This window comes from Puma concolor, chromosome E4 (genome assembly GCF_028749965.1).
Source record: "Puma concolor isolate L17-30 chromosome E4, mPumCon1.1.hap2, whole genome shotgun sequence".
Taxonomy (NCBI): Eukaryota; Metazoa; Chordata; class Mammalia; order Carnivora; family Felidae; genus Puma; species Puma concolor.
The window spans coordinates 14,434,158-14,452,800 of NC_141683.1; the positions used below are offsets into that span (position 1 = coordinate 14,434,158).

An 18,643-nucleotide genomic window follows, 5' to 3' on the forward strand; every position below is an offset into this window, starting at 1 on the left:
GTGGATATAGAAAGAAATAAACCAGGTAAAATAAATTGAATCATTTTAATGATGTTAACTTAAGACTAATTCAGATGATCATAAATTAACTTATGCATGTAGAGCATAAGCATAAATAATAAGTATGAGTACAACAAAATCATATTATCCTAATGATTCACAATTTATTTCAAAGAGATACTAAAATGAAATTATATGCATATGTATATATACATGTATTAATTTAAAAGTAGATGGAAAATAAAGCTGAATAAATTTAAGAGAAAAATATTTTTCAACTCATTAAAGGGACTAAAACCACAGGAATGCTTTACATTATATAAACACCTTGAAAATGTAACTTTTCTCTAAACTGAGAGAGGTCATATCCTTTCGGCAAGACTTTCCTTTCCATATGACAACAGCAATTGAGACCTGCAGTTTATTTATTTTAGGCCCAAGAGATATTAACAGATTAAGATTTACAAACAAATTCTTTCTCTTTTCTCCCTTCTTCACACCTTCCTTCCATTTTCTCACCTTTTATTTTACTGTCTGCTGCAATATTGTATAGATAACATAACTCCTTTTTGAGTGAAATACTTTCAACTGTCAAAAAATACATAGAAAAACCAATTGACAAGACTATTTAATAGAAAATATGCTACTTTATACTAACATGTTTAAAGTCACATTTGTCACAGCAAAATGAAACTAAATTTTAATATATATATATTTTTAAAGGTTTTTTTTTTTTAACATTTTATTTATTTTTGAGACAGGGAGAGACAGAGCATGAACAGGGAAGGGGCAGAGAGAGGGAGAATCTGAAACAGGCTCCAGGCTCTGAGCTGTCAGCACAGAGCCTGACGCGGGGCTTGAACTCACAGACTGCGAGATCATGAACTGGGCCGAAGTTGGCCGCTTAACCGACTGAGCCACCCAGGCACCCCTAAATTTTAATATATATTTTTGAACAAACAATTGTACTTCCTCTTTGGTTATGTTTCTTTTGTGATTATAATAAATATATAAAATATGGTACAAACTTTCTATGTCTTTTAAAACATTTACCTACTAGGGGCGCCTGGGTGACTCAGTCGGTTAAGTGTCTGACTTCGGCTCAGGTCATGATCTCACGGTTTCTGAGTTCGAGCCCTGCATCGGGCTCTGTGCTGACAGCTCAGAGCCTGGAGCCTGCTCCGGATTCTGTGTCTCCTTCCATCCCTGCCCTTCCCACACTTGTGCTCACTTGCTCTCTCTCTCTCTCAAAAAACTTTTTTTTTAATTTAAATATATATATATATATCTATTTCCCTACTTTATACTGTATAAAATCTCAAGGTCATAGATGATTTCTTGTGTTGGACTATATCTTAATTTACACTCCAATGTTAAGAAATACTCATGTTTTTAATAGTGACATTAATGATCAAATAAGCTACATTAGTCAATGTTTGAGAATTTTCACCACTGACTTAGTTAAGAGTTCATTTTAAGAAAACATTTGACAATATAAACTCTCTCCTTACGTCCCTAGTTTTAATACAAAGGAATGTTTTCGACTGTAGGGTACAGGGCTGGGGAAGGAGATATAAAGAAGATTAAAGGAAGAAGGGAAGAAAGAAGATGGAGTAATCCAAAGCCTGAGATTTTAAAATTGGTTACTAGATATTCAGCTGAAATATTTCTAAAGTTTTCCAATCCAGAAGAGTGAATTCAATGTCAAGAGTGTAGGGAGAGCAGGGCTTATCTATACGAAGCTATTCTTTTGGACTTGCAGGAGAGCTAAGATAAATCATGAGCTGATGAACAGTGACAAAATGTACCTCTTCATTATTTATCCATTATAACAGAATCTAACTTCCAATTGGTCTCATTCTAAAATATTTCTGAAGTTTCTTAAGAAACTTAAGAAAAATAGTCATACTAATAATAGGAGTAAATCCTCAAATCTACCAAACTATTATAACCTTATTAGATCTAGTTAAAGCCATGGTATACCTTCCTTGTATTTCTAAGTTTTAGATTTCATGGTATTATAAGTAGCGATAGCAAAAGGAACCAGAAAAACTCAGTCTTTTTTAATCAGTGAAGAAGTTGAAAAAAGTGATTATAATTAACTTACCAACAACATTAATTTAGTATGAAAGCAATAGAAATAAGCAACACCAGTTAACTGTCTGTGCAAAATGTTTGCATACAATTTAAAATATGGTGTGCCAGAGTACAAAAGGTAAGTAAAGGAACATTTTACATTAAAATAGGAAATTGGAAGTACTTTTGTTACAAATGTTTTCTAATTCTTCTCTGACTTTTGAATTTCCTATTAAAGATTTGAAATTTTATACAAACCTGTATTTGTGTATGTATATACACAGATGTCTATATAACACACATATATACATAGGTGTGTATATATAGGCTATTTTTTAATACCTAGGATTGGGAGTAGAACTCTCTCTACTCCATAGCTAATATGTTAAAATTTGCCCAGTCACTGGATGGAAATAAACAGACCCTGAGTTTGATGTCCAAAAAAAACATAATAAATAGAGAACTAAGGAAAATCAGGTGCCTCAAATTTATGGACAGGATTAAAATAATAGTGTTCTTTGAAATGTCTGAATGCTAGATTAGAAATCTGATATGCAGATGATTATTTATATAAAATTAAATTAAATTAAAAGTTAAAACGTATTTGAGCAAGTTTAACACAGTACAAAAATATAGTCCAACTAGAGGTGAAGTAACAGTTAAGTTGATTCAGCTTAATTTCCGGGGCCCTCATTTTCACAGGCTCTTTCCAAGACACAAGGAGGGAGCCTGGCAATGTGCTCACCTGGTTATGTTTTGTTGTAAAGTCTGTGAAAGTAAAATATAAGTTCATTCCACTGTTTCTTATACTCTGACTTACCCTCTATCACACCTGGGTTGGGTGGCACAAGAGTGGCTATGGGCATGCTGGAGACTGAGCAAGAAAAAAACTAAGGTGGGTATATATTTAATTTAGGTTTTGCTGGATATATTTATTTTTTTTCCTGTTACTTCCAAGTATATTAATTTTTTTTTTTTAGGAATCCCAATGTAAGAATAACTTTCAGGAATATTCCTGAAACCACTGGGCAGACTCATCTGCATCATGAAAAAAGGTACAGGACCAGAGACTGCACAGCAGTAGGAACACCCTAACGTGTCTGGCCTGACATGCACCCTGATGTTTACAGCAGCGGTATCAACAACAGCCAAATTATGGAAAGAGCCCAAATCCCCACCAACTTATTAATGGGTAAAGAAGTCATGACATATATACACAATGGAATATTACTCAGCCATCAAAAAGAATGAAATCCTCCCATTTGCAACAACATGGGTTGACCTACAGTGTATTAAGTTAGTCAAAGACAAATACCATATGATTTCACTCATATTTGGAATTTAAGAAACAAAACAGATGAACATAGAGGAAGGGGGAAAAAAAGAAAGGAGGCAAACCATAAGACACTTAACTATAGAAAAAACTGAGGGTTGATGGAGGAGGGGGGTGAGAGATGGGCTAAATGGGTGACAGACATTAAGGAGGGCCCTTGTTGGGAGGAGCACTGGGTGTTATACATAAGCGATGAATTACTAAATTCTATTTCTGAAACAGTATTACACTATATGGTAGCTAACTAGAATTTAAATAAAAGCTTGAAAAAAACCCAGAAAAACAAAACAACAATAATAACAACAGAAGGGAAGGAAGGAAGAAAGTAAGGAAGGAAGGAGAGAAGGAAGGAAGGAAAGAAGGAAGGAAGGAGGAAAAAAGGAAGGAAAGAAGGAAGGAAGGAAGAGAGAAAGAAGAGGAAGGAGGAGGAAGGAAAAGAGAAACAGAGGGAGGGTCTGGAGCCGAAGTATGTGGTTACTGGAAGAGAAGTGGGTTTTTCTCAAATGGAGAATTTGATTCTCATCATTTCCTATACAAAATAGAAGATCTCTTCTTTCAAAAATATACTCAATAGAGGCACATGGGTGGCTCAGATGGTTAAGCATCCTACTCTTGATTTTAGCTCAGGTCATAATTTCATGGTTTGTGGGTTCGAGCCCCGCATTGGGCTCTGTGCTGACAGTGTGGAGCCTGGCTGAGATTTTCTCTCTCTCTCTGCAATGTCTGCCCCCCCCCCCAACTTGCTCTCTCTCTCTCAAAAATAAATAAATAAACATTAAAAAAATATATACTCAATAATGCAGCATATGCAAATAGAAACACATCATTTACCTTCTTATAGTAATAAAAACTTTAGATCAGTGTTCCTACAAAAGGGAATGAGTAAATTTCCTTTACTCACTACAGAATACAACAAAGTTACTGTCAAATAAAGAAGCAATCAAAGAGTATGAAACCAAAATATGGTGAGCAAATATTAGAGAGCTATCAAGTGGTTAATACAACGACTGCAATATTTAGATTCTGAGTTTTGAGGTATTCTCAGATGTTAAAATTTGAAATGTGCTTGAAATAGTCTTTCATCATAAAAAATATTCATCCTCTTGTATTTTGTAACTTTGTACACTTCTTGTTTCAAGGTAGATCCCAACATCTTATAAGCTTCAGGCCCCACAGCACATGAATCTGCCCCTGGTCACATGCACAAGAGAGGTATACAGTGTCTTTTGCTAAAGAATATTTTTGAAAGTAAGTTTTAGAATGTAGCATGCTGGAAAGAGGAAAATACATATAAGAAGAGTAGCAGAGGCACTTTTCTAACTGAGTGGTCTCACTTTACATTAATTTTTATTTTTATTTTTGTCTCCGTTTCTTAGATGCACAGTGGCTGAACGGTGGCAGGGAGAAGAGTTGGGGCACACACTTATTTGGGGACACACTTTTTTTTTTAACCACTTGCTTTGTCTCTTCAAAGAGTACTGACAATGGACAATAATCTTATCTCTTTCATACGTTACAGGATAATAAAAACGATAATGTTAAAGAGGGAGGAAATAAAATGTAAAAGTTAATAGCTAATTCATTCGCCATGCTAGTTCAGTCCTTGGCCTTTTCTGAAGAGAGAACTGCCAATAGCAACAAATTATGTGATGGTTTTGTGATGTGGACGGTTCACTTGGGACCAAGAGCAAACGACCAAACTTGAGGACCTGCCTCTTAAACTATGGATCCAAAGACCGTCGGGTCAGATCTTTATTCACTACATAGCCTTCTTGAAAGAATAAATCTGCCAAGTGTCTAGAGGAAAAATGACTACCAAACAATAGTCTTTTAGTCACCAGAATGATAATTGCTACTTTCATACAATATTGTGGGGATAAATATAATAAAAGTGCTTTGAGCTGTTCACAGAAAGGCGCCAGAGAAATCTATATTATGTTCTCGCTTGCTTCTTTCAATCTTTGATATGCAGGCCCTAGCTTTTCTCTTTGTCCATGAACTCATTCAAATCAATTTTCTTCTAAGTACTAAAACATTTCAGAGAAAGGGTAAAAAGAGAGTTCAATGAATTGAGGGTAACTCAAGGAAAATGTACACTCAGAATGCTAGTGTTTTGAGGGATAAAGAGACAGCCATAAACCTAAGGTAGAGTTCTAAGTAGAGTTTACTTATGTGAATCACATATAGACACAGACGTAGAACCACTAATGCAGATTTTCACTGTGGCTGTGCTGTACCGAGGATGCCCCAACATCAGAGTTTAAATAAAATATTACATAACCTTGAGCAAGTTGCTTCATCTTCTAGACCTACTTTCTTTAATCTGTTAACAGAAAGAGCTAGAAAAGTAATCTATAAAGACTCCATGCTGCTCTAGCATATTGCAGTGAAAGGTCCTGTCCTCTGTCAGTGTGAGTTCCTATTTTTATATTTTTCTCCATGGAAACATACAAACTACTGGGAAGTTTGCAAAAAAAAAAAAAAAAAAAAATCAAAATCAGATCCTTCATGTGAGACTTGTGAGTGTGCTACTCCATACTTCCCTAATTCTCACTTTTACTGCCAGACCTTTTCAACTCCAATAGAAATGTGTCAAAACTAGGGATGAATAACTTAAGAATTAAGAATTCATTGTTGAGAATGCTGTGTGATGTAAGAAAGAAATAAGAGGTATCTAGAATGAAATAGTTAACTAGGGACACTAAATAGCAGTGATGCTAAACAAAATGGCAAAATTGTTAAGTTTCTTTAATATGTGCTAATTTTCTTTTCAGTGCCTTAAATACATATTTTTCTCCCCAGATAGTCCATGGGGTCATCATACACCTTAGCATCTCTAGATCTCTTCGTTACCAACCTTATGCCCATTTTGGTCTTCATATTCCAGGCACTGGACATACTTTTCTTCCCTCCTCTTATGATAACCTAGTCCCGGTTATTGTCACCAAGCTATACTAATAAGACACCTCAACAGCTGTCTCCATCTTGGAAGTATTTTAATTTAGTAAGGGAAAAGAAATGTATCTTTAATGATAAAATAATGGCAAAATCCAAGTGTTAGTGGAAAGTATGTGAGATGTTGATTTTTTTGGGGGAATTGGGGGTGGTAATAGGGAAGCTTCTGAATTTCCAGAATATGACACGCCACAAGAAATCACCTATCTCATAAAGAGATCCTTATGATGAATGTTTCTAGGGTATAAAGTCAGACTGTATCAGGACGCTCATCCTGAGAAGGAAAGGAAGATAAGGCTAAATAGGCAGGGTAGAGTCAGATTCTTCAGAGTTTTAAAGGCTTATGCTGAAAACTTTGGATTTTATCCTACAGACAACAGAATCTTTGGAGGTTTTCAAACTGCAAAGAGACATGACATAAAAAAATACTATTTTAGCAGAATTTATCTGATGGTAGTAGATATACTGGGACAGAGAGGAAAAGAATGAACAAAAAGAAAATCATTTCAGAGATTATTACCATTGTCCAGGGTTCAGGAAACGGACACGATGGAATTTATTTAAAACATACCAGGAAGAATAAATGGAAAGAAGTTGGTGATTGTACAAAATAAATGAAAAAGAGACAAAGATTTAAAAAATTGGGGTGACTAGGAATAGTTTAGATCATCGATCAAAATAAAGACTGATTTGGACAAATAAAGAAAAAAAAAACGCATAAAGAAAAAAAAAAGCTAAAAAGAAGAACAAAGGAATCATGTGAACGCCCAAATCAAGTTGCATCAAACCATGAATATCGTAAATGTAAGACTCACTCTAGTGAGTACTATTAAAGCCACACATATCAAGGCGTGCATCCTTTTGTATGTACATCATGGAAATGCAGAGGTGAGGGATGGGATGGTGGAAGGGAAAAAGAGAAAAAGAGGTCCAACTTAGAAGCGAGACAGGAACAAAATTAATATTTTGAAGTCAAAGCAGTAGTTTTCAGACAAAGATCAACAGGTGTAAAAGTGTACTCCAGAGAGTCATTGCAGCAATGCAGTCAACACCACACTGGAGTTTCCCCACCATGGCTGTGGTATACCACTGACTACAGAAAATGTCTTCTGGGAAGGCTCTCCAAAGATGCTTTCCGAATATACCATATACACAAAGACATCTCTCTCTCTCTCTCCCTCTCCCTCTCTCTCTCTCTCTCTCTCACACACACACACACACACACACACACACACACACTCACACACACACACACTCACACACACACACTCACGCACACGTGCATGTGCACAGGTACACGCTGGCAGGCTGCCATTCTTCTGTAACTTCATCACTTCAAATTAAAAGTGAGCAATTACTGGATTCCTGGGTGGCTCAGTCTGGTAAGCATCCGACTCTTGATTTTGGCTCAGGTCATGATCTCATGGTTGAGAGCGAGCCCGTGGGCAGGGGCAGCGCGGGGTGCCGGGGGCGGGGAGTGCTGACAGTGCAGAGCCTGCTTGGGATGCTCCCTCCCTCTCCACCTCTCTCTGCCCCTCCCCCTACTCATGCTCTCTCTGACAAATAAAGATTTTTTTTTATGTGAGCAATTACATATTAAGTATTTAATACATGTAGGGCACAGAAGCTCCCCATTTATGATGCTGGGGGGCTAGAGTTGAAAGTAATAAATAACTTCAAAGATTTACTATATTTCTTAGCATTTTTTCACCTTATAAGATTTGTCTTATAAACATGATATCCATACCAGTACGTTATCCATATCAACAGGGTATCAATTAATTTTTGTTACATTAAGTTTTTAAAATTAAGCTATTTTTCTTTTGTGTACACATATGATTTGACAACATTTTGTAAAATAAGTTGCTGAAATCATTTCTTTCTCTCAAAAAATAACGTAATTAAAGAGAATGTTCTATTAATATTCATTGGGGCATGGGGTCTTTTTAAAGAATCCTAAATAACTGAAAATCATTACCTCAGTGTCCATTTAAAAATTTTCACTACCCCTTAAAGAAAAAACATTGAAAACCTACTATATAAATGATGACATGAAAATTACTTCTGTAAAATGTGTGCAAATTCTATTTAATTAATAAACTTTCATTTTAGTTTTAACTTGAATATGTATAAACTATTAAAAGCCATTGTTATAAAATAAAACACATATAGTTATAATATACTTAATCACGAATATATTTTGTACCTATCCTTTTCCATTAGCATATTGAAATAAAAAACAGGGTTGTATTTTTCACTGATCAGGAAACAATGTATATAACTTTATACAATATCCTATATTTTGAAACATTAACTGTTTATGATGTGGATCTTGAGTTTTCTATTTGTATCTGTAACTCTGCTGTTCTCCGGGGCAGGATCCATAAAAATTCTGGCAACATTTTAGAGGCAGTATCTTCTAATGAATCCAACAATAGGCCTTTGCATGTATCCACCAGTAGGTGGAGCAGACAACATAATTTATTACCCAAGAACAAGGACAGGGAATGAAAGTCAGTTTATTTGGAATAAAACAAATCTGCAAATGAGATTTTCTTCAAAGGAAATATGTCCTATATGTGTTAGATTCAGTTTGACTGGTTACTGAATCAAAATAAATAACTTTATTAAATAATCAATCTTTGCAGAAAGATAAATTAAATTTACAAATGGAAGCAATGTTTGCATTTTACTTATTCAAATCAACTGAAATTAGCTTTCTTTTTATAAAACTTTTACAGGGACAAAGATTTTTTTGATGTGTTCATTTAATAAGGGCGCTAAACCCAATCCTGTTTTACAGGTGATGGGGTGCATAACAAACAGTACTTTCTGGAAAATATAATTGACTAATCCTATTATGTCTGTAGCAACAAATTAACCTTATTACTACTAGTAAATGGTGATTGATTATTTATGCAAATAAGTTACCATGTTCAGCTTTCTGATTGAAATAAACATATACAAAAGGTGCTTTAATATGACTTGAACTTTTTAATTAATAAAACCCTGAGGGGTCTATTAATTCACTCATTGCAATATTAGTTATTTACTTGTGTAATTCCTATTAGTGCTAACATATTTGCTTGCATAAAGATGAGATACTTAATATCAGTTAAAATCAAGATAGATTTTAGAACTATTTTAACATATGCATTAGATTTACACTAACATTGACTTTGAAACTAGGTTATCAGTATGAATGTATCAGCATAATAGTCCCCCAAACTATTAATATATTAAATAACACATGACTTCATTTATTATCTACATATGAATTCACAAATACAATTTTGGCTTAGAAAATTCCTTACCTTTTCTAAAACATTCTTTGTCTGAATTAATGTTTTATTTCTACTCATCTAAGTGAAGCTACATCAGGCCTATGAAATTTAATTCAAAAATTAGTATTCTACAAACTATCATTATATATCATTATAAATCACTCCTTAATTATTGAAATCACTAATAAAATAGTTCCAAAAAGACTACTAGCATTATTCCTTTTACATACATCTGCAAAACTTTTCCTGTTCTGAGATACTTTGTTTAAAAATTATTTACACTTGAATATTTATTCAGCAAATTTTAAAATAACTATGCAAGTTAAGAGTTAATACTAACACAAGCCTTTAAAAATACCCAATTCATATTTGGCTTTTATTTTGGACTTAAATGTGAATTTAATACAATGAAATCAAAACTCTTAAAGTAAGCAATGCAATTAAGCTGTAAACATCTCAGGGATGTTTTAAAATTTGCAGCTTAATTTCTCCCCAATAGCCAAGTCATGCTGAGAAAATCAATAATAATACTTACATTGAAACATGTGTCTTTCATTCTCTAATCCTTCCTTAGTTTAGGGAAAATAAAGATTTTTGTTAAATGGAATCAGCAAAATGATAAATATAAATGGTTGTTAAATTCAATGTGAATACCTATACAAGCTGTAATTGAAAGGTGTCGATTTCTTTCTAGTAAAAAAGTTTGTTTGGCATTGGACTGAAATCAGAGTGAATGCTCTTTGTGGTTAAGGATCATACAGTATACATTTATATGTCCTAGTCAGATAGATTATAGATACTCAAAAATATGTCATTTGAAATAATTGATGGACTTTAAAGTTAAGGTTTATATTCAATATATTTATTAACGTTAGTGTTGCATATCTTTATTTAGGTTAAGATGTAAAATGCAGGAAGGGGATATTGGGGGAAGAGCATTATAAATATTTCTAATGATTTTTATGAATAACTAAAGGAAAGCAAAGCAAAGAAATGACAACATGAATGCTTCGGACAGCTAGCAAAGATAGACGAAAATCAAAGTGTAGACACTTTGTTTACCCTCCATAGGTTAAATTCCAATAATATGACCATTACCATTTACTGAATGCTCTTTAAGGACCAGGTAGTAGTTTAAATATGTTACATTCAATCCTCCTAATGTTCTTTCAAAGTGCAGAGTGAAACAGACAATTCCAGGTAATCTCCTAATATCTTACCCTAAGTAGGAGAGTTTGGAGACTGATGTCAACACCCATACTCTTTCTACTGTACCACAGTGCCTGAAAAAAAAATCATTCTACTGGATGCTAAGAGTTCTGGAGACAAGGGATCATTAAACTAAAGTTTATATACGTAGCTATTACCAGCACTCTGCAAGATATAAACAAGAAGAAAAATGAGCCAGAGCATTGACAGTTTGCATTTAACAACATAAATATACTTAAAACACAATCGTAATATTAAAAATTCATTAAGGTCCAGGAGGCAAGTCACATGGTCAAGTTTCTGAAATAATTTGTTAAACCAGGTGCTTAATTTTAAAAGTGAAATGAAATCAAAATCGTTAAAGAAATAATGCATATAAAGTATCAACCATACTCTCTGGGACATGGTAAGTACTCCATGGATATTTGCTTTATTATTTTTGTTAGTAAAACAACAAAGTCTTTATGGACTTCGTAAAATATTCCACTATGTACTCGATATCTAAGTAACCCTAGATAAAAGAGAATTAACAAATGTTTCTATTAAATCTGATTTTACCATTTAAAAAATTATTTCTGCTATTACACTACCCGTTGTAAGTATAAACAACACAATTAGACCTCAGATTAAGAAAGATTCAAAGCATAAAAGGGGTTCAGAGTTATCAAAATAAACAACTGTACCCAATAATTATTATCAGGTTTCAAGAATTAAAGTATATATTTATAACTCCCTTAGTTTCATCAAAGTTGAAATTACTAATAACTAAAGATAAAAAAAAGAATTTGTGATTTGTGAGTCTACATTTTAAAAACATGTAGCCTACCAATCAAACAGATAAAATTTTTCATTGTTACGGATTTATAATCAAAACTGAAAATACCTTGACTTTTTTTTTTTTTAATTATCTTTATTGCCTAAGTATTTAGAGTCTAAAGACATCAGTTTGAGGTGTCTTTTTGTGTCTCTGAACCAGTCACATCATTGTCTCTGAGTTCCAGTTTTCTTATCTGTTAAATGAAGATAACTCAGCTATACAAATCCAAGTAAATATAAAGACAGTCATCATTACTGAAAAGTACTGCTAAGTAGACCACCAGATAGAGGCTAGAAGTGCAGTTCTCTGTTCTGAATGTACATGACCAGTCCAGGACTTAATGTTGTTGTTGTTGTTGTTGTTGTTGTTGTTGTTGTTGTTGTTTAAATATTTTATTTTTGAGAGAGAGAGAGAGAAACAGAGTATGAGTGGGAGAGGGGCAGAGACAGAGAGGGAGACACAGAATTCGAAGCAGGTTCCAGGCTCTGAGCTGTCAGCACAGAGCCCCACGCGGGGTTCCAACAAGGGAACGGTGAGATCATGACCTGAGCCTAAGTCGGAAGCTCAACCCACTGAGCCACCCAGGCACCCCAGGACTTAATGTTTTTGAATTTGGATGCCTCAAAGCATGACATTCAGTCTCAGATTGTACCCTCTACCAGCCTCCACCATGGACTTGACTTGCCCATGTCTGAGACATCTGAATGTGTGACTCTGGCTGGAACATGACACTGTACTTGACAGTCTATAAGAAGAAATAAAAACCCACAAATTGCTAGTTTCCTGCCTAAAGCTCAAGTAACAGAACATCCCAACCCCCAAATTCCTTTGTTTTTTTTTTCACCGTATTTCTTTGTGAGCAGAATATTCTACATGCAATGTATTTTTTCTTAGCGACTATGATGAGATCTAAGGCAAGAAAATTTTACCATTTATAAGAAAATACTTCTAAGTATTCTAAATTCCACATTTGTATATCTCAATATGATGATGTAATTTCTGAAGCAGTTTTGTTTCAAAGCTTTACTTGGAAACTTGCATCAACATTTGGAAAATGTGCAAGAAGGGTTTTAATCTCAACATTAGCTCAAGGAAAAGAGAAAACATGAAAGCTGCCTCAGTTTCGTAACTTCTCAGTTCTTGATCAATTCGCAAAACAACAATCAGCCACTCAGAATGGGTTTTAAAAGCGAGGTTATGCCCTTGGTGTTGTGTTATCACAGCGGCACATCACCCTGCTGACTGGGACCTTTCTGCCAGCGTCACAGCGGCTGCCTCTATGAAGCTGCTGTCACGGACGAGTCATGGTGCCTGCGCACACCTACACAGAAGCACGAAATTGAACTCGAAGTAGTGTCTTTGTGATATCTTTTCAACAAGTCATGTCCCATTCAGCCTGCTACTTTATCTCTGTCAGGCTAAGGGCCCAAGTGGTTTACGGGAGCTGTCAGGGACAGGTCCACCAACCTGCTTTGTGCTGAGGAGGTAATGCATCTTTCGGGCTTGGTAATCTCTTTTCTTCTCTTCCCTTTCGAGGTCGGCCTTCTTCTCTTCCCTTTCTTTCATCTCTGCAAACTCCTCTAACGCCTCCCTGCATCAAAACAATCCGCAGTTATTTATGATACTAAAAAATCTGCTAACATTTTCATTCTTCCACTGATGATAATCAAGGAAGTTTGTGAGGGGCTACCATCATCCACATCCATCAAAATCAGCGGCGTAATCTATCTTACCTGCACATTCCACTGAATCTTTGCCATCTTTACAATGCATTTAAGTGATTTTTCAGTGGTTAAATTTTTTAAATCAAATATCTCCATGTTATAATTAATTCAGTGGCTGAGGAAATAGATCAAATGCAAAGCAAGTGAGCTACTATGTTATCACTTTCTTGGTTGAAGATTGACTATTTTGGACATAGCTAAATAGCCCAAGAAAACGTCTGAGCTACTGATTTCCTTTAAATTTTGATTCTGTATTAGGAAATCTCTGATCATTGAATTTGTATGCTAATGGGCTAATTTTGAAAGCATGATGGGTTTTTATACATATACTTAATTTTCTGTAAGTTTACTGCAGGTAACAGTTCAAATAATACCAACATGATTATATATATTATCCTGAACTTGAAAGGCTATTTTGTTCAATCATACAGATACTTAAAATAAAAGTTAAATTAGGTGAATAAGTTCATGGTTTTCTAGGTGCAATAAACTCCATTAAAGTAATGAAAACTGCATCATTTCTGTGTATGTATATCTAAGACATTTAAACAAAAAATAAACTTTTCAAACACACTATGTGAAGAAAAACACCTGATAAATAGATTAAGATATTATCAAATATGGAAAGAGTAAATCCTTTATTTTCATAGAACATATTTAACTATTCGTGTTAAAATGCTATCTTGAAATTATACTTTATTCTTTTTAAAAAGTAGACATATAACTTGGCATCCAGTTCTTGAAGTAAAATTTTAAGTAAATTGTCTGAGCATCTACCTCAAAGATGTCAAGGGAGAGTAGAGGGAAAGATTCCAAAAATAATTAAAAAAAAGATTTTCATTTCTACTTCAATGTCTAGAAATATTTTTGTTGCAATTTTCTGTTAAAGGCTACTAATACAATACTTCATACAAGGTTACTTATGAAACACACTGACGTTTAAAAATCACCATGCTATGCTATTGCAGCAGAGCAATTTTTTTCAACATAAGATTAAATTGCAAAATAAATGAATTACTTGGAGTGGCATGGCCCTCATTTTGCCACCCTTCTCTTGAAAATTGCTTATTAATATGAAAAAAGGAGTCAGAAAATAGCCTGTTTTACTTTATGCATAGTATTTTGGGGGCTTCTGCGCCCACAGAGCTGGGCTGGCTGCACATTTAGATTGTGTTGGCAAGCTGGTACAATGACCTTTCTGACCTGCATCTCAAGGCTATTATTAATCGCTAAGTAACCTGGTAAAGCCAAACAAATTTGTTTCCATTGAAAGGATCTCTATCTGTGTCTGAGAATTTGTTCTGTACCAAACAAACCTCATTAACTGTGTCCATTTTTGACAAAGAACCAGGAGTTAGAAGGATTGGTGACCTTTCTTTGTCCTTAAGGTACAAATTTCAAGGCAGTTACATATGAATAAATGAGAATTATTATTTTTTTTTTTTGGCCAGGAAAAATAACAATCACATGTTACATAAAAAAACTAAATACATTATTAATTTTCATCTTTACTTTTAATATTACGTAAAAATTATTTCTTCTATAATTCCTCTTATAAGTCTTTAAGATAATTTAAAATAACCAATGAACTGCCACTACAAGGATAATTACTCAGATATGCGTGTATCCAATTTTATGTCATTCCAAAGATAAGCACAGTAATTTTCTGAGCAATCACAAAAATAAAAAAAAAAATCTACAAAGAAGTTTGTGCTCTATAAACGATTTAATGAATAAGAAGAGATCTTACATAAGAAAGAAAAAAGGCCCGATATAATTGAACACACACATGAACAGGTAAGGTGCAAAGAAGTAATAGGATTTGGATACAAAATCAAAAGTGTAGATTATTTGCTATAGTAAAAACAGTCCATCTTCTGGATATGAAAATGTAAAATAAAAACAGCCATGTACTCAGGGAGCTTGACAAGGAAAGCTAAAACTCAAAGTCCTGTAAAAGAATGTCAGTTTCCAGTATGTAACGATACCACACAGTAAACCCAGAAGGAACTGGGAAGCCCTAAAAATAAATCCAAGAAATCTGACAAAACAAAACACCAGAAAAGCTAATCTTGGGTAATCTCAAAACACAAAAGTAATTAATTTCATACATTTGTACAATTTTTGAAAAAAATCAATCTTATGTCCCTGATTTATTGCCATACTTGAGAGTGTACAGATATATTGAACATCGCAGTTATATTCATGTCAAGTCCTCTTTGTTTAATGACCAAGTAGGAAGAGCTGAATAAATTTCTATCCCTGATATACAAGTTTTTGTTACATCAGTAGTGATGAAGATGTGTCTCAGTGTAAAGAATGTAATAAAAAATTATGATCCCATTAAAGATTAAATGATGGAAACCATTCTAACTAGGTTTCTTTATAAAATTATAAAAATTACGATTTTTTTCACCCAGTGATTTTTTTTTTTAATGCAGAACTTTTAAAACACTTAATTTTTTTCCCAAATAATTCCAGGTTGTTTTCAATATTTTTTCTCATTTCAGGTATATATATGGTCTTATTTCTATCCTTAAAAAACAATCCTGTGATATATATGGGGTAGATGTTACTAATTACCTTATTTTACAGATATGGAAACACATAAGGAGATAAAATGACGTACTCTGAATAACAAATCAGTTAATGGCAGAAATGGAGTTAGAATCCTTAGATTGACAGATTCTATAATTGCAGATCTAAAAGCTATAGTCATCCTGATGCAAGAAATACTATGCAGAAGATATTTTTTATTGAATGAATTACATATATTTTCTTTTCTTTTATGATCCTATTTTCTACTATATAGTTAAAGAAACTTAGGTAAGTCCCAGGACTTCCTCCATCACTTTTCATATATATAAAATGTTTTATGATATCAGTTTAAAAATAAAGGTAAAAATTTCCGAAACTTTTGTAAAGCTTTACCTATTTGAGTACATTTTGCTAATGCTAATGATATTTATAATGATAAAAATTTACATATTCTAATTATTATAGTAATAATAAAAATAAAATAGCCATTTGGAAGCAGTCCGGTAGAGTGGTTCACAGCACAGACTCTGAAATGACACCTGGTTATAAACTCTGTTATGCTATTTACTAGCTGTTTAATATCTGAGTCTCAATATCCTCACCTATAAAATGTAAATATATTAGTATTAGTTTCTTCTTCAACAAGCTATTGTGAAGAACAAATACATCAATCTATGTAAAATACTCCGAGTGGGGCTGGCACATAGGAAGCCACTACGTAAATGTTAGCTATATATTGAATGTTTACTCCAGGCCATGTTCTAGGCTACTGACTTTATCTACTCAACTGGATACCAATCTTTTGTATTTTCTCAAATTCCTTCGGTGATTTCATCTTTTTCCTCTCCTGATCAGTGTGTAATTAATGGAAGAAATTCCATGAGGCAAAGCAAGGAATCTGGTTTTCTAAAAGGCGTGGAGGTATGGGGTGAACCTTGACTGGTGGGAAATTGGGGACAGAAGAGAGCCATGCAAACAAATTTCCCTTTTTTGTGTCCTCCATGCACCGCTGAGAGTTTTCCTGGCAAAGCTGTGTGGCTGATGGATAAAGCAGCGCCTGCCTACCTGCTGGACCTGGTTGAGTCACTGCGGGACTCCATGTGAAGTGGCGGCCAGGGCTGCAGGGGCTCATCACATCACACTGCTCCCTACAGAACCAGTGCAGGAGCACTGGTAGCTGACAGCTTACAGCTGCATGCCACTGGAGAAAATCAGGTGCTCCGCCTCAAATTTTGTCTCCCTCTCCCTCCAGCTGGCATCCAATGACTGGTGACTGAAGGAGTACAGAGGCCCAGAGCCTTTTTCTCAATTTTGGATCCACTCTAAACACCCAACCAAATCCCGAGTTTCCTGAGATTGGCTGAGACTGCTGATGCAGTTCAACTTCACCACCCTACGGATGTTGTTCCCTAAATACTCCCCAATATAATCTTACACCAAATCATGGCATCCAGAGTCTGTTTCAAGCTATGACATTTCACTTTCCACTTTTCCTCACCCTCTCTGCCCTGGGCTTAAAACATCCAAATAAAGTATTATCAGTTTAATCCTACACTTATATTTTATTTCCAAGAGTTTCCTGGCTAAGACATACACATTACTGCTTTTAATCCTTTCACAATCCAGTGAGGCAGATATTATCACTCCCATTTTTTAGATTAGGACATGAGTTGCACAGAGGCTAAATCTTCTCCCAAACTCCCAAACTAGAAGGTGAAAGTTAGAATTTGAATATAGTCCTGGCACCAAAATTTATGCCTTTATGTACAATACTATACTCATATTACACATTTTGCCTAAATCCAATACAGTTGACTCTTGAACAACATGGGTTTGAATCACACTTATATGCAGTTTTCTTTTCAATAAACACAGGGCAATACTGTAAATGTATTTTCTCCTCCTTATGATTTTCTGAATAATATTTTCTATTTCCCTAGCTTGCCTTATTGTAAGAATACAGAACATAATACACATAACATACAAATATGTGTTAATCAACTGTTCATGTTATTGAAAAGGCTCCCAGTCAACAGCAGGGTATGGGCAGTTAAGGTTTGGGGGAGTCAAAACTTATACATGTATTTTCAACTGTATAGACAGTTGACAACTGTATAGAACCCCATGTTCAAGAGTCAACTATATTTTTCCATTCTGTTTGATTTTCTTATTCCTTTAAAAATATGGTACTAAAAAAAAACTCTTTATAATTCTTACCTTCTCGTCTTTACAAGTCCAGAACCCAAAACCAAAAATCTCTACCCTGTCCTCTAAAAAGTCTTCATAGATCAATTCAATAATAATTAATCTCTAGCTGTCTCCACTCTCACAATCCTCCCTGTTATATGTCTACTACATTCTATAGTACGTTATAGTTGCGGGCATGTTGCCTATACTCCCCCCACCAGTGGGGGTGCCGAAGGTCGGGCTTAAGGTTTATTCATTGATGTGTCCCTCCCAAAGTATTTGGTCTACTATCTGGTATAAATTAAGTGCTACCATCCTTTTTAACTATTTCTCAGCTGACTAGTAGTACATTCCATAACTTCTTACGGTTTAATTAGAAGAAGGACGAAGCCATATTGTGAAAGCCTCTCTTGGGAAGTGGGGAAGAACCAGGATTTTGGCTCTTTGCCTATAAAGTGGTTCTCAGAATGTGGTCCCTGGAAGAACAGTATCAGGTTCACTTGGGAAATGCTGGAAATGT

At 34.5% G+C, this 18,643-nt stretch overlaps 1 protein-coding gene across 5 annotated transcripts in view; it reads right to left on the reverse strand.

Moving 5' to 3' along the window:
* Positions 1-18,643, reverse strand: part of SPATA17 (spermatogenesis associated 17) — a 228,127-nt gene that overhangs the window by 136,638 nt on the left and 72,846 nt on the right. For all 5 annotated transcript variants that reach the window (XM_086693317.1, XM_086693316.1, XM_086693318.1 and 2 more), the window contains one exon: positions 13,142-13,265. In XM_086693317.1, the coding sequence (XP_086549443.1) occupies positions 13,142-13,265 (124 nt within the window). The remainder of the gene's footprint in view (positions 1-13,141; positions 13,266-18,643) is intronic.